Here is a 23,026-nt window from a genome sequence, read left to right as displayed (position 1 = left end):
CACATGGGCGCGTGGGCAGAACAACAGAGTCCACGCTGAGAGGAACAAAGGCAGCCACCAATATATTTAGTCTAAACGCACCGTACCGAAAGAAGACAATGAGCGATTACAGACGCTGCGGACTCGCTCGCAATTACCACTCCCTCAAAGAACACAAATGTGTTCCCACAACAACCCCCCTCCCCCACCTCCCCCACTCAAATCCCTCCGTCCTCACAGAGCTTGTTGTACATAACAAAGTTTTATTATCACACGAATGAGCCTCCACATTGCAATTATCTGCTCATCAGCCTATAGACTCTTAATTATCTGCCGCCTTGCCTCAGGACACTTGACTCCCATACTTTTAAATTCAAATAGCTTTATTGGCAGAGGGAGAGGGAGGGGGGGGGGGCAAACAAAAACACAGAGGCGCTTCAGTGGGTGCAGGCGGAGCAATGATACGGTTAATGAGGGCTTTTTTAAATGGGACAATAGTGGCACGGTGATAAAAAATAAAATAAAAAAAAAAGCAAGAGAAAATGTGGAAATTTAAAAAAATCTGATTGGGAAAGTGTTTTTTTCCTTTACAGTTATTACTCTTTACGGTGTGTGTGTGTGTGTGTGTGTGTGTGTGTGTGTGTGTGTGTGTGTGTGTGTGTGTGTGTGTCCCCTCCGATTACATAACGCCACCTAACAATGTTGTGACGGTATAATCTCCTACCATGCCTCATACATTTTACTGACTCTGGGCCTGTTACATGAGGATTTGCACATTTCCGCTGTAGATTACATGAATGAGTGTACAAGCGTGTGGGCACTCATTCATGTGTGGGTCAGTTAAGGCTTACTGCGTTGCGTGTGTGTGTGTGTGTGTGTGTGTGTGTGTGTGTGTGTGTGTGTGTGTGTGTGTGTGTGTGTGTGTGTGTGTGTGTGTGTCTTTGTGCTCTGCATATAGCCAGAAAAACGTCCCGGGCTGTTATAAGCTGCTTACAGGCGCACATCATTGACCTTTGACCTTACTGGGCAGTGAAAGGCTCACCCTAATCTGTAGCCTCTTGGTCCACTCTGTCTACTGTACTAATATTTCCAAAAGCAAGGCTGAAGCCTCGAGGAAATTAATAACCATAAATATTGAGGCATCGGTCGCAGCGCCAGTGGATGAGGACTCGTGAAGTGGCGTGACTGCATCGGCTGCACCACATTAGCCCTCTGCAGGGGCGTGTGCGTGCTACGAGTAAGCTGGCAGGTTAAACACAGTTCACCGGGAGGGATTTGGTGCCTGTTCTCACACGGGTTAGACCGGGACAGAGTGAACATGTCCAATTTAGGCTTCTCATGCATAATAGATCGGGAGAGACATGTAGAAAAGTGCACTCAGCATGGAGTATACGTGATATCTCCACGGGTCAGATTACGTGGCCAAACAAACACAGAGGACGTAAAACTGAGTCACATTTGTTTTAGTTGCTTTTTTTCTCCTAACATGCTGTATTTTCCAGCTCCTGATGTCATAATGTGAAGAGAAACGAGTTGATCACCACATGAAATGTTCCCAAAATGAACCCTTGTCGGCTTGATCTCCCCAACACTGTCTCTAGATTTAGAATATCTTCTCATTTCTCTGCTTTCATTTCAGGAAATGTGCTTTTTTTTTTTTTTTTTTTTTTTTGCTTGGCACCAGTTGAAGGAAAAAAAAAATGTTGCACTGACAACATTTAATGGAATATATTTCTGTTTCAGATAAGCTATAATCTCTCTTATCTTTCTTCCACCCTCGTCCCCCTCCTTGCCTTCTCTCTCTTTCTATTTTTCTTCCTCTACATCACCGTCCTTCTTTAAATCTCTTCCTTCCTCCCTCCTGCTTCTCTGTCTCATTCTGCAGGGTTCATCATCCATCCAATTATCTGGACAGTAGAAGAAGAATAGGTATGGAACGCAACAGAACCATGGCTGGGGAAGTATTTTGGATCACCGTTGCTCAGAATCAGCATTGACCTGGGAGCCACATCAAAGTCCGACCCCCTTCTCCAGCACCCCAAGGACCCTTCTTTCCCCAACAACTGCTTTACCTTCTGCCCTGCCTTCGCTCAGCGCTCCTGGTCTCGATCAAACCTCTAAAACGGCTCCTTCTACATGCTTTTGTTGTTTTAATCCCCCTCTTATGCTCCACCTTCCAGATCATTGGTTATAATTCACATTGTTTCACAGACGAACAGAATAGAAGCAAGTGGCTGAACAGTATGAATCCAGTCATGTACCCCCTTCCGCTCGCTTCGAGTAAACAAAGCAGGCGGGGTTTGTTGTCCAGGACACGCACCCTCTGTGCCACGACAGACTGGTACCTCATGAGTGTGCTTGGCCTCGTCCTGCTCTTCAGCCTGGCGTCGAGCCAGAAGATGGACCCTTCCAAACACCCCATAGTCACCACCAACTACGGCAAGCTCCGAGGCATCAAGAAGGATCTGAACAACGAGATTCTCGGCCCCGTGGAGCAGTACCTGGGTGTCCCCTACGCCACGGCGCCCATCGGAGACCGCCGCTTCCAGCCGCCCGAAGCTCCGGGATCCTGGCAGGAGATCCGCAACGCCACTCAGTTCGCTCCCGTGTGCCCTCAGAACGTCCACGGGGTGCTGCCGGAGATTATGCTGCCCGTGTGGTTCACGGACAACCTGGACGTGGCGGCGGGATACATCCAGAACCAGAGCGAGGACTGCCTCTACCTCAACGTCTACGTGCCCACGGAGGATGGTGAGTGGACAGAGTGACATGAAGGGTTGGGGGAGGTGGGAGTTGAGGGTTACTGTGGGTGACAGTGAGAGTATTGAATAGATAATTCACTTTTAACTAAGCCCCGCCCCTCAAGTTACTGTTCCCATGCCTGTCAAGCTTTCCCTACTCAGTTCATACTTAAACAGGGGCAGACAGGAAATTCTGGGTAGAAAAAGTCTCCTTTTCTTTTTGTTGGCTGAACTGACAGCTGTCAATCAATCCAGGGGTAGAAAATGTCCATGGAAGTAATTCAGGTTTGTACTGCAAGCTTCTTAGCAACAAGTTGTCTGCAGCTAACATGTAACTGTTAAACACACTCCAATTGCCTATATTTATATTTTACATGTGAAAAAAGCCAAAGCTTGACAGGCCTGCCTTCCTAATTAAGATTCCCAAGCAATGATTGGACAATCACTGCTCAAGGGAAGGGTTTAGGGAACAGATCACACATACGAGAAATTTAAGGAAGCTCAGTTAAGGTGGAAAAGTGTCTGGAAAAATGAATGTTATTATTCTTTTCTAGGTTCTTGCACAACTTTAAAAAACATTAATATTTCACATGCTTCTTGAAGATAATGAGTTTCTGGATTGTGCGTGTGTGTTCACTTAAAAAAAAAGAAACTACATGATAAATCTCCCATGGAGGGTCAGAAAGTTTTTCAGCTCCCCTTTGCTGGTTTTATGGTACACTCCATCTGAGGTGTTATAAAGCAGGAGAACAAAGTCCAGGACGGGAGCAGCTTCCAGTTGCGTTATGAGAAAAGGATTAGGTGACTTTTGACTTTTCTTACTTTTTTTTTTTTTTTTTTTTTTTTTTTTTTTTTTTTTACCACACCGTCATGAACCCTCTTCTCCCAACTCAGATCATACTGCGGACTTTTTTGTCTGCCCCGGCACTATTCAGTGTCTGAGCAATAAAAGAGAAATGTTTCCATCCTGTCGGCAGGTGTGATATGAAGAGCAGACACCTCCATCACCTCTCTCTCTCTCTCTCTCTCTCTCTCTCTCTCTCTCTCTCTCTCTCTCTCTCTCTCTCTCCTTGCCTATAGGGTATTGTAGGACGTGTTTCACCTTTGTCTTTTCATTTCTATATCTCAAATAGAAACTTCACAAAGCCAGCGCCTTTTAGATGAAAACGGATGTAAGAATCACGATGGCGAATTTCACTTGCAAAAAATACTTTTTGACCTCAGAACTCGACATTTTACGGAAAAAACTTCAGAAAGGAAATATTTTACTAAATGTCTGTGTGGGGCAGATTATATGCTATATATTTTTTTATAAGCATAACCACACAAATATATAAACAATATTTAAAGCAGATTGTAAAAGAAATAAGCCGCAATGTGCTTTGACAATATCAGCGTGTGTGTTTGTATTCTTGTTCTTCTAACTGTCTGTATGTGCACATTACTGTGTGTATGTCAGTATAAGAAGCTGAACATTTCCTCCACTCACACTTCAGTCTCTCTTTCAGTACTTCATCACTTGACTGGTCTTTTTTTTTTTTTTTTTAGCCCCCTCACAGCTTTGACACAGCTCCTCTCGCCTCTCTACTCCAACACTGCAGCCTCAGCCCTCGACACCTCGTCATTGACACTCATAGCTCCTCGGGCACATATAGAGCGCTGTACATCAGCTCTCACACTTCTTGTCCCTGTTTTCTGAGATGTGTTGGAAATGTAGAAGACATAACAAAGAGAGAGAGAGAGATACACAAACTCCCAGCCGCTGCCTTACATCTTTTCCCACCGGTACGCAGTGCACTCAGTGGAAATGTCACACAGGTGTAGAAGAACTTCTGACAGTGACCTTCATTCATCAAGGGGAAACATTGGCATTACACCTGGCACTGTGCAGCGGAAAAACTGATTGAAACTAAAAGAAAAACACATGGACAAATCGTTGTATTATGTTTTGCAGCATAGTATGGACTGATAACAATCATTTGTTATGGTACAAGGTCACAAAAATTATTCTTTCCATCGGTCAGTTGAACATAGTTGCATAAATAATCAGTTTACAACCATTTTAAAGACTCTGAACAGACACTTAACACAAACACACAAATCTCCCAGGAAGCAACTAAAACCCTGCAGAAAGAGCATCGTCCTAATTTACAGCCTGGGCCTGCGACCTTCAACCTCTCAACCAAATTGATGTTGCACACTCACCAGGATAATCTGGGCCAGCTCAAAATACACAGACATCTAATTTCAATAGATAAATAAAAGCAAATGTTTGTTAATAGATGATTAGTATATAATTCATGATAAACCACAAGCTTATTACTGAATTACTTCCAATTTAGTCTAAAACACACGTTTCAACATTAACTGATAGTAAGATGTGTTCATGTTAGAAAGATATTATCAAAATTACAAATACCTACTTTATTAATATATACAGTGATTTGTAGTTTATTGTAAATATAGAAAAAAAAAAGCAGTGGCAACATATGAACTTGCTTCATCCCTCATCCTTCGCTGGTATATTTATTGTGGTCAAGTCAGGCATGACATTGCTAGCCTCAGCAATCTCCAGCAGCCCCAGGGTTGTCTTTTTTCAGTGCTGCTCCTTTCCTCTGCTCTTCCTCCCGCATTGATTTAAAATCTTTTTTTTTTCCCACATGTGCAGCAGAGGGGAGGAGGGGATGGGTGAGGAGGGGAGGGGAGGGGAGAGGTGAGGAGAGGAGGGGAAAGGAAGTGAGGGCTGGAGACAAGGAGAGGAGAGGAGAGGAGAGGAGAGGAGAGGAGAGGAGAGGAGAGGAGAGGAGAGGAGAGGAGAGGAGAGGAGAGGAGAGGAGAGGAGAGGAGAGGAGAGAAGAGAAGAGGAGAGGAGAGGAGAGGAGAGGAGAGGAGAGGAGAGAGAGAGGAGAGGAGAGGAGAGGAGAGGAGAGGAGAGGAGAGAAATCGGGGGAGGAAACGAGTAGAGGGAAGAAGGAAAGGAGAAATGAAGAGAGGAGAACGTTTGGGCAAAAGTAAGAAAATCAGCCATCACTGTGAATGGAGACTATCTACTCAATGTCACACAATATCACACAACTACACACACACACACACACACACACACACACACACACACACACACACACACACACACACACACACACACACACACACACACACACACACACACACACACTGATTCTCGCCCATTATCTCTCATCGTACCATTGGTTGCACTTCTATTCCTCTCACTTTTAAAACACGACCGTAACATCTCTCAGTCTCCCGAGGCCTTTTTTTTTGTATCCTTTTTTTTAGGGCAATCCTTAAAAACCTCCTCTAATTTTAAGTGGATTAAGCCTGCAGAATTACTTCTTAATGCTGCCATCAGTGCAAATTGAGGAAAGTGGGACACTGACATGAATGTGTGTTTGTTCATAGATAAACAAATATGCTAACATTTGGCGGTTACTCATGGCTCTTTAATTAATACTTAAGTGCTTAGCAAGTTGCAAAGCTAGCCATGTGTTGTCGTTTTTTCATTAATTCCATGGCACTAAGGAAACAAATATGTTTATGAATTTGCAATGCTTTGGGAAGAAATCAAGAAATGATTAAAAAAAAGCTAATAACATTAGTCCGAATGTAAAATTACAGTTATTGATATCTTGTTTAGCAGCTGCTTAATCAAATATGCAAATCACGATTTTAAGGTCTTTATATTTTAGTCATTTCAATATATTTTCGAGTCTGAAAGGATAATCAATCGCAAAGAATCAAGAGTTACACATTGTGATAGAGAAAACACATTGTGACACCTTGTACATGCTGCACAAACATTTTGGTGTATATTTAGATTTGTATCCATCAAACGGTGCGTTCGGAGACACAGGAAACATACAGCTGGAGCCTTAAAGAACTATCTTTAGTAACAACAAAGAGTCCTGTAATAGATCCTACGGCCTCCACACAGCCCTGATCTCAACATCATGAAGTCAGTCATGTTCTGTGTTCCAAATGTTGTACATATATACTAACACTCACTATTTTAGTGCATAAGTGCATTCACGCTGTAATGATGCACTTAAAAAGGTAAAAAAAAAAATTGAGTGAGAAATGTTGAACAAGTTCCACCCTCAACGGTCGCCATCTTGGCTACATAGCGGAAAAAGGAGGGACCACCGACATAAAGAAACCTTTTCACGAAGTACCACCATACTGCTGTTGGACAGAAGCCATCAGTATGTTTATTCTATTTTGTCAAACAGAAGACGCAAAAATGTGTTCATTTCTGTGTAAACAAATTTAAGCTGGCAGATATGTTGGCAGATGATGCATTCAAATGTTACGGTTATTTCCAGTAGGTGCAGAACGGTTTGCGGTTTGAGACGACTCTACCTTGTTGAAATTCAAGCAAGTAAGAGAACTAATGTGTAAGAGTACTACATATTAGTGTACTAAGGAAAGTACCCCTTTTGGAGTACATCATGGATTACATGAAGAACCAGAAGCCAGATCTTAAGATGTTTGTAACAACCTGCCTGCCAAGTACCTTGAAAAACTACTTTCAAGAATTCTCCCTTGCTTTTAGTGCCCTTTGCCCTGTACTGTACATAATACCACGTAATGCTCAGCAGTCTAACAGGTATTAGGCAGTTATCTGTGTCACCACCTGAATTCATTGAAGGAAGCGCCAGGCTTTTCAAACACTGATCATTGGAATCTACAGTAATTACTATAACCCAGCTTGTTTCCTCGTCCCTGTGGTAGTATACAACATCGGACCTTAGGACCCAGGGGAACCGCTTTTGCCCTCTGGCAGGTATCTCCCTCCCACCGGTTCCCCTGGAGACGACATCCCATAAATCATTAGCGAGAGCTTTTCATCTGGCTCCTGCACAGTCACGCTGGATCGATGGACGAGGCGAGGCTGCTGCTGCCGCCGCCGCCACCGCCTCGGGCCCACAGAAAAAACACACGCTTCTCTCAGCAGTCAGCAGCCGTTAACACAGAGCAGTGCTTCATGGTGAATGGAGGTGGAGGTTCGAGACTCGGCATCGCCCAAATGGCAACTTGGAGTAAATGTTTACCAGCATGCAGGATCCATTACGGCTGCAGTTTATACAGTTAGGCGGAGGGCATGGAGGCTATGGAGAAACCATCGCTTTTGATGTTATGTTTGACGAAAGCTCGCCTCCTCCGTAGAACCACAACGCCAGCTACAGCCTCGATGGACAGCCAGAATCAACCAGAGTTGGATGTATTTACAGACTTTAATGAGCTAATGGCCAGATGTAGGAGGCTTCATCTCCATTTCAGCTTCTCAGCGCTTTCAGCCTCTTGAAGAAACGCTTATTTAGCTTTTAGCCTTTAACTTGAGCCGCAGCTCTTTCCAGTCACAACTGTGACCGAATTTCACTGCGTTTTCCTCATTGTTCACTTCATTCTTCCACCGATTATCCTTGAAATACAATCTATTTTATGGTCCATGGTGATTTGCTTAGTAAAAACAGAGTCACACAATTTCCTTAAGAGTTTTTGTACTGGGCTGTAAACACGTTTTTTTGTGTTTGTTTTTTTCATTAAACCATGGCTTTCCCCATTCATGTGACAATTCCTGATTGGTTTGAAGCTGTTTCATTCCAGATTTATTTCATCCAGCCAACCTATTGAATGTGCATGTTGAGCTTCAACATTTTTTCCCAGGTCAATTTCACAAAAAAACTGCAATCAAGGCTCATTGGACTTCTCCGGAGCAATGTGAATGTGTGACTAAAAAGAGGGAAGTGTGGACACAAAGTGTGAGCCAGGATACTTACATGAATTGCTTATGCAATTCCAACATCTTTCATCTGGTGTAGACAGGATTGTAATATCAATAATTAAGAATTGAATACTTAAAAAAAAAATTAAAAAAAAATGGACAAGCATGGATCTCGAACCAACAGACTCCGATTACCACTCCTAAAATAACTTTATTGGTGGTAGACTTGGGTTTAACCCGAATAAGCTGTTACAAAAGTGCCTTTTAAGCTGCTAGTTCTTTTCAATTAGTCCCTTTGAGGAGGGTATGCATCGGTTTTGCCAGATAATCCTGTGGGATTTGAACCACTAACCTCAGCGTTGTCAGCGCCGTGCTTCTCTGGCTGAGCTGCAGGGTGCGAGCTGGGGTCCATATAAATTATTCCATCCGATACCTCGTCTATCTCCATGCATCAAGCTCAAACTCCCACATCTCCCCATTCTGCAATATTTCAAGTTTCTGAGGAGATTCATCAAGAAAGGTTCAATACTAATACAATAATGCGCATGGCGGCCGAGCACTGCGCTGCGACATCGGCATTGTCAAAGGGCTAGAGATGAATAAATAAATAACAGAGATAAAAACAAACAGATAAATAATGAAAAGAGAGCGAGGGGTGCCAGAAAGCTGCAGTGAAAATATGATATATATTGCTTCTGATACCAGAAAAAACCTTGATTATTCTGCTCCACCTTTTTCTTTATATCACCCTTTTCTTCTGCCAGCCCCCTCTGAAGAACAAAAATGGGAGAACAAGGGCATGATGGGCGAAAATAGGTCACCATCTTTCTGTAGGCAGACTGCACTCAGACCATAGAATGAATAGTTTGCTGTTACGTACAGTGTAGGTGCCTCCACCTAACTGAGGTCTCATGAAACATCCACTGTCTTGCTCACTCTCTTACCTAAGCATTTTTCTTTGAAGTGAGCGTGCTCACCAGAACTGAAAGAGACAAACCAGAGGTATTAATAAAAAGACAAGGACACGGTGAGAAAGTCAGGCATCTCTAGGTAGCTGTCATTTCGTAGATGATGGAGGTTAGAACAGAAGGCCTCATTGAGCCCGTGGTCCAAGCCTTACAAACTAATTCTGACAGAGTCCTTCTTTGCTTTTGCACCTCCTCTCATGTTTCACCTCTCCCTTCTCCTTCTCCTTTGTTCAGTCTGCCTCTGTGTGCTCTGTGTATCCTGAGGCATAGCGGTGCAGACAACGACTGGCCTGCCTGGTCAAAGGCTTTGTCTTAGTCTTTCAGGTGTTGAGGGCGAGGAGAGAATCAAATCAGTGAGGGTCAACTCGCTTTCAACTATTCTGCTGATCTATTCCGTCTAGAAGGATCTAATACATACTCGGGAAAGGCCACAGCAGACAGGCTGTTCAAAAGTCTGACAAAGACGTCAGTGCAGAAAGTTTAAAGCCTCAAAAGATCAGTCCTGTCTTTACACTGGTTCCACAACTCTGAAACACCACACAGATCTTTGATTTCATCACCTTTAGGCCTGATGTTTTACCAACTGATAGCAATTAACCAAAGGTCCTCGCTAGATACTCAGTGACTGTCATTAAAATGGTGACAGGAAAGGGGCTTGGGTTAAAGTTAAGTAACCTCCAACAAAACCATGGGCTACAATGGACACAGAAGTGAACGGAAAGTCTGATTATCAGGCAACTTTTTCACCATAGAAATATTGGATTCCTATTCAAATTGGCAATGTGAAGGTCTTTGTAGGTTTGACGATTAAATAACACCAAAATGCAAAATATTCTCCGCTGAATATCTTGAATTATAACTGTTCATACCAGCAGCGATGCAAATTTGTCTCATTATTCAGAAAAAACAATCGATTCAAAATGGCAAAAATATCTTCGGCACAAAGTGGGATTAAGATGTACAAGTGTCCATAAATATACACTGAGATGTTTTAGCGTGATGTCATGCAGGCAGCTGGACAGACAGGCAGTCAGACGATCTGAGGACGTTTATTAGGGATTATTTTTCGCCGACCAACACGGACGAAGCTCTGCGCTCTGTCTGCTCAATGATAGTTGTTTGGCTGGCTTGCAAATCCTTCTGCATGTATGCTTCAAGTTCAGCATCTGAATGAATAGTCTCCACAGCGGAAACGCTGGGTGTTATAATATCTGAAACGCACATTGTAGTTGGATGATGCCTTTATTCGCAGTGCAAGAAGCTCAGGAAAATTGAACTGAATAAAACGCTGCTTATTCATATTCTTGTGACAAAAACAACAGTTTGATAGAACATGTTGACATACCAATTAAGTCCATATAAAAAACACCCCCGGTGCATAAGGGCTGAAACTCTAGGATAATTGGCCTTCTATATACCAAACATAATTTCTATTTGGCACACATGCTTTAATAAACACAGAGATTCTGCAGTCTTTTTTTTCTTGTTACCCCTACTTTAAACCTCCAGAGCTTTCACTCATAACAGTTTTCACTTAGCATCTTTAATTGGTTTTTAAATCGACCTTAAATCCAATCTCAGGTAGCCTTAAAAGGTCTTATAAAGTGTTAGATTCAGCTCTCACAATCCCGTAGATGGTCCTTTGTAAAGTCACAGTGTGTGGAGCATTAGGTGGATGTGTTGCCTGCAGGAGGATGTAAATGCACATGTGAAACGTGACTGACAGCTTGTGGATAAACAATAACAATGCCAATGATAGTATTGTATATATGAACCATAAGAGTTAATGCAGATTTAAAAAAAGAAAATAGACATGCAAATCAGGTAAATTTAAATATGTATGTATATATATATATTAATATGTGTAGTAAAATTGTGGAGTTAGAGTAGAGAAGGGGGGTTTAATGTGATTGGCAGGGTTAAACATTCATGTATGACATGTAACTGACTTGATTTTAAACCAGGATAATCAGATTACATACATCCCGAGGAAGCAAAGAAGTATTTGAAATGAGTGACAAAAACATCTCCAAGACTAAAACAGCAAATCCAGTCGCCTTTGATGTCGTACCTCCAGATACACTCTTCGGTAGTCATTTAAATCGTACTGCCAGTTTCATTAAACACTGGACATTTACATGATATATATAAAAAAAAAAAGCAGTCAACATGTCAGTAAAGAAACTGAGGGATGACAAAGCACTGTCTCTGTTTGATATTTGCGAAAATCTGATTATGGTCGGTATCATCAGTCTTTGTAGCACAGACTGATGATATCCAGACATGAGCTGAGAGGAAGAGGAGTGGACTTTGAAAATTGCTGACTGCTCAACTGGTGTAGCTTGTGGGTTTGACGGACTGTTGAAATGGAGGAAAGGTTATAAAAAAAAAAAAGTGTGTCCGGAAGTACTGTGGTGAACGTGTCTTACAAGACAAATCTGCAGACAAACAGAAGATCTTCATGTGTGATGTTCATTCCTTTGCACTTGCGCAGTTGTGAAGCAGAATTGAATGCACCAGAATCCTGTCATTATCATTTGTGTCCACAGAGGTCGCTGCTGTCACTGCTCAGCAAATGTTGTTGCTTTAAACATACTTTTTAAAATGAGCTTTAGTATAATATGACCCCAGCAGTCATAATATAGCGATAAACGGAGGACCAAATTCCTCAGCAATGTATGAAATGAATGTATTGCTGTGGTATACTGACCAACCACATCATTATATTGGGCAATATTTCAACAAATTAAACCGTTCCAAAGCTCAGAGCCGCTAACGTTACCTTAAACTGATCCATCCATGACCAGCTTCAAGACAACTGGGAGATATGACATAGTGGGCGTACTAGTTGTGAACATGACTTAACATCATCTGTAACAAACTAATGTATCTAGTACACCTTTAATTACTATAGTTGACAGTTCATAAAAGGCTCCTTGACTTTGGACTTCATGCTTAGTTGCAACTTCAGCTGGAATGCTAGTTAGCAGCTAATAGTTGCCAACTCACGTTAAAGCAGTGAAAAATCAATTTCTTGAACTTTTCCTTCTCTGATTTCAGTTTGGAAAAGCACACCCGACTTCAAACTCTTCAAAAGCAGAATATTCTCTGCTCATCGATACATAAACACTTCTGTCACAAGTAGAAATCCAAGGTCTGCCAGTTATGGTTGCTAGATGTATAAAACTGCTGTGTGGGAGGCGTTCAGGTCTTTTTCTTCGTTATTGCCAATATATCTCATTACATTTCCGTTATGCCTGATGTGATGTGCTGATATTTAACCAAGAGAACTGACCTCAGTAATTATGTCAAGCAAAACTTTCAAATAACATAATTACAACACAATGAATTGGTGCAGGTTCAAACATTATACAAGTTAAAGGGTCTTACCGTTGATTTTTATGGGTCTATTTTCCTTGGTTTACCTCAACTGCAGTGGATTTTACTTTTTTTACAAACCATTTTATGTTTAAAACATTTAGAGTGTGATGTGTCCAAATAACCTCTGCATTGGTAATGACTATAATGGGAGAGATGATTTGCATATTTCACTCTGTATCTGTACTTATTGCGGATGCAAGCAAATGCAGCGGTTTCATAATGTGATTACATGAGTGAGCCGGAGTGCACTGCCAGATTATGATATCGATCACATTTTGAAGCCTTCGGGGAGCCTCTCAAGGAGGCTGAGGAGCAACAGTGTAGTTAGTGAGAGACAGTGAAATGAAGAGAGGATGGGAAGGAGGGAGTGAAGTTCAAGGAGTGGAAAATGTAAATTCAAAGGCACAAAAGTAATGGGGTGGGGTGGGGTGGGGGATGGGTGAGCGGAGGGGTTGTCTTGGCAACCATCCACGACTTCCGGTGTCTTCCTGTCAGGGCGTGCATCAAAGACCGCGTGCATTTTGCCTTTCCACTAGAGTCTCAATGAAAGAATTAGTAAGAACTCGGTTTCAGCTATTTATAGCGTATAAGCCAGAGAGAGGCAGAGAAAGGAAGGGCATTTGAGGAAGGGATATGTTTGTGAATGCACGCGTGGGTGGGTTTTAGTATCCAGTGGGTGTGTACCTTGTGGATGCATGTGCATGCACATCACATGATCCCAATAATCTCTGCGGTTTTTACTTCATTTGTCACATACATGTGGGTCATCGGTTCGATCGACTCTCCTGTCCTTCATCCATCTTTCTCTCTCATTTGTCTCTTTTCTTCATGCGTTGCTGCCCTTTTTGTCCAACCTTTCTTCTCTTCACATTCCCATCCTCATCCGTCTTCTTCGTTTGTTTTTTTTTCTCACATCTTCCCAGTCGTCATCAAACGCTTTGGATGAGCAGTGAAGGCAGAAATGGGATTTAGCAGTAGACAGTCCATTTATATGATCTTTTTAGCCTCAGGAGAGTGAATTGACTTTACAACAGTACTTAAATAATAAGCTTTCAGGCTTTGAATATCCATGTTCTTTTAGCTTGGCTTCTGTAGCGGCGCTCCAGCACAATCTGGGATATCATCTGATTTAACTCGGGGGATTGATGAAGTGCATCTAATAGGATTTGATGAAGTCTGATATACCCTGTCCCATCAATTAAACATCCCATTTAATAACAAGCCCACACGTTGTGCAGTGGTTTGGAGTCATGCAGACTCTCATGCACCTCCTGGCCGACTAGTCTCCGACCCAAAATGCTTATTAAACTCTCTCTTCCAGTGGCTCATTAAAGTGTGAATGTGGGTAAACTAGGGATGGACACTGATATTAGTCGGAGAAACTGTAATTGGTTCTGTTGGGTCACAACAGACAAAAAGCTAAAGTAGGTCAGCACATGATGTAAATGAAGCTGATACTCTGAATGAAATGGTAACAAATAACATTGTACAGTATGATGAGATTGATTGCGTGTTGTTGTTGCTGAGATTACATTTTGTACTTTGCAAAATTATTTAAGGCCTCTATCGTTGGAACATTAGGGAGGTAGTGGGTTTGAGCATTAATTATGAATTTGACAGTGATTTTATTTAGTAAAATATCTACTTCATTACATCATGACATTCACATGTTTGATAGCTGGGTATGGGTTTGGTATAGTGATAGTTTCCTCTGATAATCAGTTCTAAGATAATTTCACTGGTATGATTGCACAGTTGTGCTGCACGGGTGCTTTTCTGGCACACGTTCAGGTTTGTACAGCAGTAGTGGAATGTCATAAATTGCCCCAAGTTCTCAGTGTATTTGCCATTTTATAATTAATCCTCCAGTTTATTGATACCATTCACATTTTGAACTGCTGAGTCAGCCATTTCAGGGCAGCGCGGTCAGCTATCCTGTTACCATGTTGATGATGAGACCAACAGCGTTGGAAAATTACAGAGCAATGCTGTGAAATAGAGATAAGCTGGAGTCTAGAAAAGAGGTAGTGCCGTGTTGGAAGAATTTGAGCTGAAACCGTAATTAAACATTTTTATTTATTCACTTTCAATCAGTTTGATTTCTGTATACTGGATACAAACTATGTTCACTTTAATGGAAGAAGCACTAGGAAAAGAAAAGCATGTAATGCTGCTTGTTTTTAAGGCATTACAGCGCAGACTGGACCTTTTAACGGGAGCATATCTACCCGTGTTCGGTCTGTCAATGGTGATCGTTTTCTCAGACTGCGAGTCTGCTTGTTATTAAAGTCACCTTGAGATAAGGAGATATAGGAAGATCAAAGAGGCGAGCAACCTGTAAGGCCAACAGCAGAAAGAATAATTCAGCTGTCCAGGGATTAATAATGGCTATGGTTTGAGGGCCTCAAGGCTAAGATACTGAAGATGCACATGTATGCAAACACACACACACACACACACACACACACACACACACACACACACACACACACACACACACACACACACACACACACACACACACACACACACACACACACACACACTCTCACACACACAGCCAAACACTTGTTGGTACATACGTATACACACTTAGTCATACACAGAAACACACACACACTTGTTGTCACAGGAAGATGTGCACAAGCACCGCTCATTCTGCACTAAGAGGTATATTGCTTTTTCACATTTCTACCTATCCCCCATCTGCCTCGCTCTCTCTTTTTTGCTCTTGCACACAAACACACAAACACGTACACATATACACACACTCCGTCTCTTTCAATGCAGCTCAAAGGGCCATCTCTTCAGGGCTTCTGAAGCTGAGATGGCCAGTGGCAGTGAATGCAAATCACCTCTCCTGCTCACACATAGAATCACACACACACACACACACACACACACACACACACACACACACACACACACACACACACACACACACACACACACACACACACACACACACACACACACACACACACAGCTCCCTCTGCCAGGTCCCACTGCTCACAGTGCCTCCCTCTACACTGAATGGAAAGGGCAAAGAGAATGAGAGAGAGGAGGGGAGATTAAAAGAAGGAGAGGATGAAGAGATAGAGAGAGAGAGCAGGAGGTTATCCAGAGGTAAGGCCTCCTCCTCTGGTGGAACAAGTTTGTTGATAGGGTCATGAGGGGGAAAGTCAATGCATCACTGCAACGCCATTCATCACTTGTTTGCACGAGGTGGTTCAGACAGACACTGAGTCTTAGGGATGGAAATTCAGCTCTGTGCAGCTCTGACACCTGGGCCACAACACACACACACACACACACACACACACACACACACACACACACACACACACACACACACACACACACACACACACACACACACACACACACACACACACACTTAATTTAGCACACATATCCTGACATACACAGATTTACACGCACAACAACATACTATGTGTGGTGTGACATATCCAAGCTGAATTATAGCTTCACAACAAGGCGTGCTAGTCTTAAAACAATGAACTATGAAACTGGCACACTAAGTTAAACAGAAAACAACTATTATGTATTCAGCGGCATAAAAGAAGATGCAGATTCACAGTTTGTCTCCTGTCACCTGTCAAAGCGTTGCATACAGCTAAGCACATAAATGCTCCGTGAACAAACTATTGTAATTAAACTGCAGGAAATGAGTTCAGTCTCTTTTAAATATTGAACTTTACTTTGGTCTTTTAGCGCAAGTAAATAAATATAAGAACTGTAAATTAAAATGTAACCCAGTACTTACAGCACGTAAGGAAATGGGATGCCCATACGGGTTCATTGTGTCACTGCATTATATCAACCAATTATCAAGCTAAACTGATTACACATGATGATATATTCGAATTACTAGATTGTATTTAATCATTCCATGATGCAGTTTTTTTTATTTTATGAACGCTTTAATTGTATGAAACACTTTTAGATTATTTAAAAAAAATGTCATGAATTCATTTGACCTTTTTGCTGAAATGCATTTGATTTTTTAATCCCCAAAATAAAATTCAGAAAAAGTGAACATTTAATAGTCACTAACCAAAATTTACCACCATCATTCACTGAACTCAGCCAGGAAATCTGAGAGACATTTGGCAGCACCTTGTGCTCCAAACTCAGATTCAGCTCAGATTTCAGCACCACGGACAGCGTCAGATTTTTATTTAATGTTATCTTACAGTCACCTAAATTCCCCGTTGCATAATGCTTACTAGGTATTAACCATTTTGCGTAGACCAAAACTACTTTTTGTAGTGCATTGTATAATAATCTAAATTCACTACAGTAGGCAGAGGTTAGCTTGCCCCATAAGACCAAAAAAACTAAACAAAGTAAATGAAAAAACTATCTCTGCCGCACAAAGTTTAATGCCTTTCTTTCGTACTTTCCTCTTTTCTTTTGTTTTAATTGTAAAGTTCTCCTTTTCTTCCTCTCCAGGACTTAATAAATCACTTTTTTGGCTGCACCACTGCTATAATATAAGTATAATCATCTTCTGTCATAAATATTTACATAAACGGACACAAACAGAACTTTTCATTTGTTGTCAAGGTTTTTTTTTTTTTTATAGAGCCATCCAATCAAATACATTCCTAGGTCCACATAGTCCACAGAGCCAGCCCTCAGATGATTGTACAGTGAATTCAGCAGCTACAGGTTCAGTCTCGAGGTGGCACAACAGATTATACTGTTACTGTTTTGGTGTGATGTAGCTTGGGGGAGGTAAGGCGGCTTGAGAGAGAGATGGCAATTGAGCTGTCCAGAAGCATTAGAAAAACACATATTCTGTTATACCAGTGCTGTCAGCTCTGCCTTATTTCCCAGAAGTCTCCCTTACTTTTGCATTTAAGTTTAACAGGATTTCACTCCCATTTTCTAAGACTTTACTGAGAGAAATTAGTGTTAATGGAAAATCTCCAACGGCTTCATAGCTATATTAGGAGGTATATTTAAGAGTGGGATGTTCCTTTGGAGGAATATGCACAGCTGACATGCATAAGGATAGGGGCAGATGAAAAGCCAAAGGAAGACAAAGAAAGTAAAAAAAATTCCATGTGTCTGCATCTTGTTGTCCCTCCTGGTCCTTTGACCTAAATTACTCCCAGCGCTCCGTCTCGGCACTCCCTTAGTGTTTCACTCTGTCAGCATTAGGAGCGCTGCCTCATCTGCCCACTGGTTAGTAATGTCCCAGTGCTGCAGCCCGCGGTGGAATAAGCTCTTACAAGGCTGGCCTGAGAGGAGGGGAATGGATTTAGAGGAAGGCAGGGAGGAAGGATGGCAAAGGTTCAGCCCCAAACAAGCTTCACTCCTTTGTGTCGGCGCTCCCTGACCAGTCCTCCGAAGACACTCAGGACTCTTTTATGAAGACATGCTAATGTGGCTGTCTGTTTGTTTGCGCTTATTTTGAATGTTAGATCATTAGTAGTGTATAATATCCAGTGGTATATGCCATCATTTATGTTTACACTTTTGAAAATTGCAGTCATATGCGGAATTATTTTTTCTTCATGTATTTTAACAATGCATTTTTCTTCTTAAATGTAAAACGTTTAAATAATTAGCAATCAAATGAACTCTTACGGAATTGAATGTACTCAGGGGTTGTGCTGCTACAACCTTACTTGGTTGTAGGACCAGCAGCTTGTGATGGCTAATGTTAAAAAATGTAGCTACCATAAGATATAGACTGTTGTGTAACTGACATTACGAAGTATGTTGTCTGACCTTTAGACTCTTTGCTAAAACTTTATGGTGGTGCGTTTAAAGCCCTTGTCTCAAGAGTATGTACCATTGAAATAGTGGCCACAGCAAAAGCTACATAGTCTTTCTGTAATTGAAAGTAGACCAAACATCCTAGACTAATGTTTTTATATATATAAATGTGTAGTCTATTTGTTGAATTATTAGAATAATTGTTAAATCCATAAAATATTTGAGAATGCCCATCAAAGCTCCCCAGAGTCCAGCGTGATTAGTATGACCAACAGTCAGTTTAACTCAATAAAGTTTTATTTTAAGTGTAAAATCTCCTATATTAGTGCACCATGGTCCCATAACTCTTTACAATAACAAGATAACTCACAGTAAAGAAACAAAACAAGTCTCCAGCAGCAGGACTAAGAGATGGTCCATGGTCAGGTCACCCGAGCCACCTGCAACTATAAGATTTATGAAATAAAGTTTTAAACCTGATCTTAAAAGTAGAAAGGGTGTAGGATAATATGCTACTATGGGGTCTTTAAGATATGATGGAGCCTGCTCATTGAGGGCTTATATGTAATGGGAAGGAATTTAAATTCTATTCTTGATTTCAGAGTTATTATGGTAGAAATATGACTACCTGTCAGTATTTGAATTGAAGCCTTGTGGATGAACATGTGGCGGATTCAAAATTCAAGATTTTCAGTTTCTAGAAATATGATATGATACAAAATCGGCATATCCTCATATTTAACTAAATGGAATCCACCAATGTTTGTTATTTTGTTGTTTAATTAATGCTTTAAATCTACTTATAACTTATAACTATAACATATTTTTTAAAATTAGACACTCTTTTCAGCCTTTCTAGTACCTGATAACAAAGGCATGACTGGATGTTTGCAGAAGAGAAGAGAAGGCCGCTGTGTTACATGTAGTGGAAACTGCTTTGGTGTTACAGCAGTAAGCAGAGTTCAAATCCCATATTGGCCAATAAACAGCAACAGTGATCTTTGACCCGAATAAGCTTTTGTTTAGGGCGGCAATAGCCCACGGGATGAATGACAGTTCAAACGCAGACAGATCATTTTTTGTTTATCATCGACTACGGCAAGGAAAGACAACATAGAGCGGAGATTACCTGAGAGATGAAATACTACATGAAATGGCAACAGAGCAGCTGAGCCTGTCGGCATTTGATAGCTCAACAGAATAGCCTCTTGCCGTATTTTTCTTGTTTCCCTTTACCTCCTCCACCTTCCACACATGTCAGACAACATAAAGACTCTTTGCTCTTCAAAGGTTAGCCTAATAAGGAGCACACACAGCTCTGCTGACAAAACTGCAAATGTCAGAATGGTTAAAAAGCGGCCTTTTCTGAACATGTGATCTTTTACATGTGGAGGCAAACAGCAGATGCTGTGTTTACAGAACCGTATTATTATCAGAGATGTGGTGAGAGTCTCTTTTGTAATCTATCACCTCTGGAGCAGAAGGAGTCATGCTATTGAGACTGGGTATAGACAGGCTCAGCACAAACTGTTAAATTGTTGGATTGTTGGTTGAATAAGAAAAGTTCATACCAAGCTTTGTTCATTTTTTTTTTTCCGCCTGGATAGAATGACATGAAACAGTACTATTGCTTATTGTGATCCTACAAAAATTCAAACCAATCAGTCAGAGAGATGTCCTCATCTTCTTTCGAAAAGTTGACCATTTTTGCTCAGACTATGCTGAATAAGACAAATCAATATTTGAATATAATCACGGTTTAAAAAAAAAAAGCGAGAATAATAGTAAAGTAGTAGTCTGGCAAGCCACATCAAAAAAACTCATGTTTTGACTGACACAATTTTTACTTCACAACTCAAGATCTTGGAGCTCTTAGTTCTGAACTTTTACATTGATGAGCAAAGAAATCATTAAATGTACTTCAGAGTGAAACTGACAGATTCATACCACTCAGTACCAATATCAGTACTGATATCTGGACTTTGATACCGGTTCCCGACGTATACCTTTTTCAATACGAATTTGATCAAATTCATTTCAACAAGAAGAAAATCATATTACACATGATGTCACAAATCTTTAGTTTAGAAGGGGAGAGTGTTGGTAGATGCTAGCTAGCCAGCTGCACACAGAGAAGCCTCCAGTAACTGCAGCACAGACATGTCAGACAGGTGTGTGGCCAAAAACTAGTTTGCAAAGTGTGAAATAAGGAAGTTTAAGGTAAGACTTACCTCAATTGATACTAAGAGACACATGTTTATCTGATTTAGTCGAGGGACATTGACACGCATCAAGGATACTAGCCCGTGTTCAGGTCAATGTGTTGACTTAGGTCTGTTCTTTATTAATAGTTGGGTGCAGCGTTTACACTGGGGATTCAATATGACACATGGATCCATGTAACTATTGGATTTCTCTCCTTTATTTGGTCCCCTTATGAAGTTAATGCAGCAGCTGGCAGTCTTCAACTAGGTTCCATATTTATGGTTCAAGAGCAGAACTTGCAGATGAAAGTGGCTGAGGTTGTTGATCATGTGTAATTTTGTGATGACTGTATAGTAACAACATGCTGTAATGTGGTAATTCTATTGCAAGTCAATAGTGATTCAGATTCGGCTCTAAAACACACATTTGTCAATGTAGCGTATGCATGAACACATGAACAGATAAGTGAAAAAGTGTGTGTGTGTGTGTGTGTGTGTGTGTGTGTGTGTGTGTGTGTGTGTGTGTGTGTGTGTGTGTGTGTGTGTGTGTGTGTGTGTGTTCGTGTTCGTGTGTGTCTGGCTACATGGGGAGAAAATGACTTTAACCTTCATGCCTACTCAATCATCAGCACTCGGTAAATGTCACTCCATCTACCTCCCCGCCACTCTCTACATCTCTGTTTACCTCTTTCTCTCTGATTCACATCATCTCTGTGTCTCTCTCTTATCTCTTTACCTGTAGGTTTGTTCCCTCTCTGCCCCTGGTATTTTCCTCCATATTCTTCTCACACTCTGTTTCCGTCCTCCTCTTTCTTCCGATCTTTTCATTCCCTCCTTCATCCGTTTTTTCTCCTCCCCTCCTCTTCTTCTTTCCCTTTCTCGCTAAACTCTTCCTCCCACCTCATTTTCACCTCCCTTTCCTCTGTCTTTGAAAATGCCCTCCAGCCATACTTTCCTCCTCTCCCTTCCCAACATAACCTCAACACACACTCTCAAACACACACACACACACACACACACACACACACACACACACACACACACACACACACACACACACACACACACACACACACACACACACACACACACACACATTTTGTCCTCTCATTTTTTCCTCCATACCCGTACAAATATCAGTCTCTTCCCGTTTTCATTTTTTCCTTCATCTCACTGCTTCTGTCTTCTCTGTCTCTCTTATACAAACATTATTTTAAAAACCTTGTGTCAGCATCTGGTTCACTCTTATCCTCTCCAGCCTTCTTTTCTTTTCTATATTTCTCCCCTCCTTTTTTTTTTTTTTTTTGCGTACTTGATTCTCCCCCTTCAGCCAGGGTGGATCAATATTTCTCAGGCTCTCAGTCAGAGGCTTGAGAATGAGGCACGGAGAGACTGAAAAGGGAGAACGAGTTGACAGGGAGAGAAAAATGGTGCACGAAAAAGAAGGAGAGGGGGAACGGTATTGGGGGAGAAGGGGAAAGAAATACGTCGTGGAAGGTAAAAGAAAGTTTTCGAGCAAATTTTATTGGAAGAAATGCAAAAGGAGAAGGAGGAAGAGAAAGAGAAAGAGCAATGAAAAGAACACATTTAATCACAGCTGAACTGTACCCAACTCTGAATTTTGTACTTCATCACCTGACAATGAGAAAACCTGAAGAATGCCTTCTTTTGTCTTTGGATTGCCAACGGTTTCTCAACTAGGCCCATGAGCCCTCGTGGAGGCTGCGGGGGCCAACGCTGTACTCTAGACCTTGTACTTGACCGGATGACCCTGTGTCCCCCACCACCTCCATGTTAGCAACACGCTTTTGGCAGCCTCCTCTGAGGGCTGATGGACTTGACGTCAAGGTGCTCTAGTGCGGGTTCCCCATCCAGTGACATCTAGTCCTGGTCCGCCACTCAGAAACTTCACCTCAGCATGTTGCGCCGGCTTCGCACTGGTCACCCTCCGTGCACTTGTGGTTACCAAACCATCAGGGGGCGGGAGATTCTGTGTCTGTCTGTTAAATATCAGTAAACCTTGAAGAAAAAAAACAATGACTGGTCAACTTGAAAAATCTCTGTTGACGGAGGGGTCTCAGTGAGCAGCCCTGAATCCCTGTTAACACCAGATGAATCAAACAGTGAGGCAGTGTTACTTTGTTCCACAGTTATTTCTCTACGAGGGTGGATCCAAAAGTTCTGAGACGGCTCATGTGATGTGCGCAGAGCAGCGGGAAGCTATAACATTTGTGAGCAAGTATCACAAGTTTCATCGCT

General features: G+C 41.7%; 1 protein-coding gene and 1 long non-coding RNA gene across 3 annotated transcripts in view; both read left to right on the top strand.

Moving 5' to 3' along the window:
- The window catches only part of LOC138630064 (uncharacterized), a 72,459-nt gene extending 70,390 nt beyond the window's left edge, over positions 1 to 2,069 (top strand). The window contains exon 3 of the long non-coding RNA XR_011311610.1: positions 1,865 to 2,069. This is a non-coding gene — a long non-coding RNA (uncharacterized lncRNA). The remainder of the gene's footprint in view (positions 1 to 1,864) is intronic.
- A 56-nt stretch (positions 2,070 to 2,125) lies between these two features.
- The window catches only part of nlgn2a (neuroligin 2a), a 135,564-nt gene continuing 114,663 nt past the window's right edge, over positions 2,126 to 23,026 (top strand). For both annotated transcript variants that reach the window (XM_069714160.1, XM_069714159.1), the window contains exon 1: positions 2,126 to 2,730. In XM_069714160.1, coding sequence (XP_069570261.1) covers positions 2,223 to 2,730 — 508 coding nt within the window. In that variant the 5' untranslated portion in view covers positions 2,126 to 2,222. The remainder of the gene's footprint in view (positions 2,731 to 23,026) is intronic.

This window comes from Brachyistius frenatus, unplaced genomic scaffold, assembly GCF_029030835.1.
Source record: "Brachyistius frenatus isolate BFR_SWC_R1_liver_20210118 unplaced genomic scaffold, ASM2903083v1 Contig_127, whole genome shotgun sequence".
NCBI classification, from domain to species: Eukaryota; Metazoa; Chordata; class Actinopteri; family Embiotocidae; genus Brachyistius; species Brachyistius frenatus.
The sequence above is the reverse complement of the archived record's forward strand: the minus strand, read 5'-3'. Positions and strand labels throughout refer to the sequence as shown.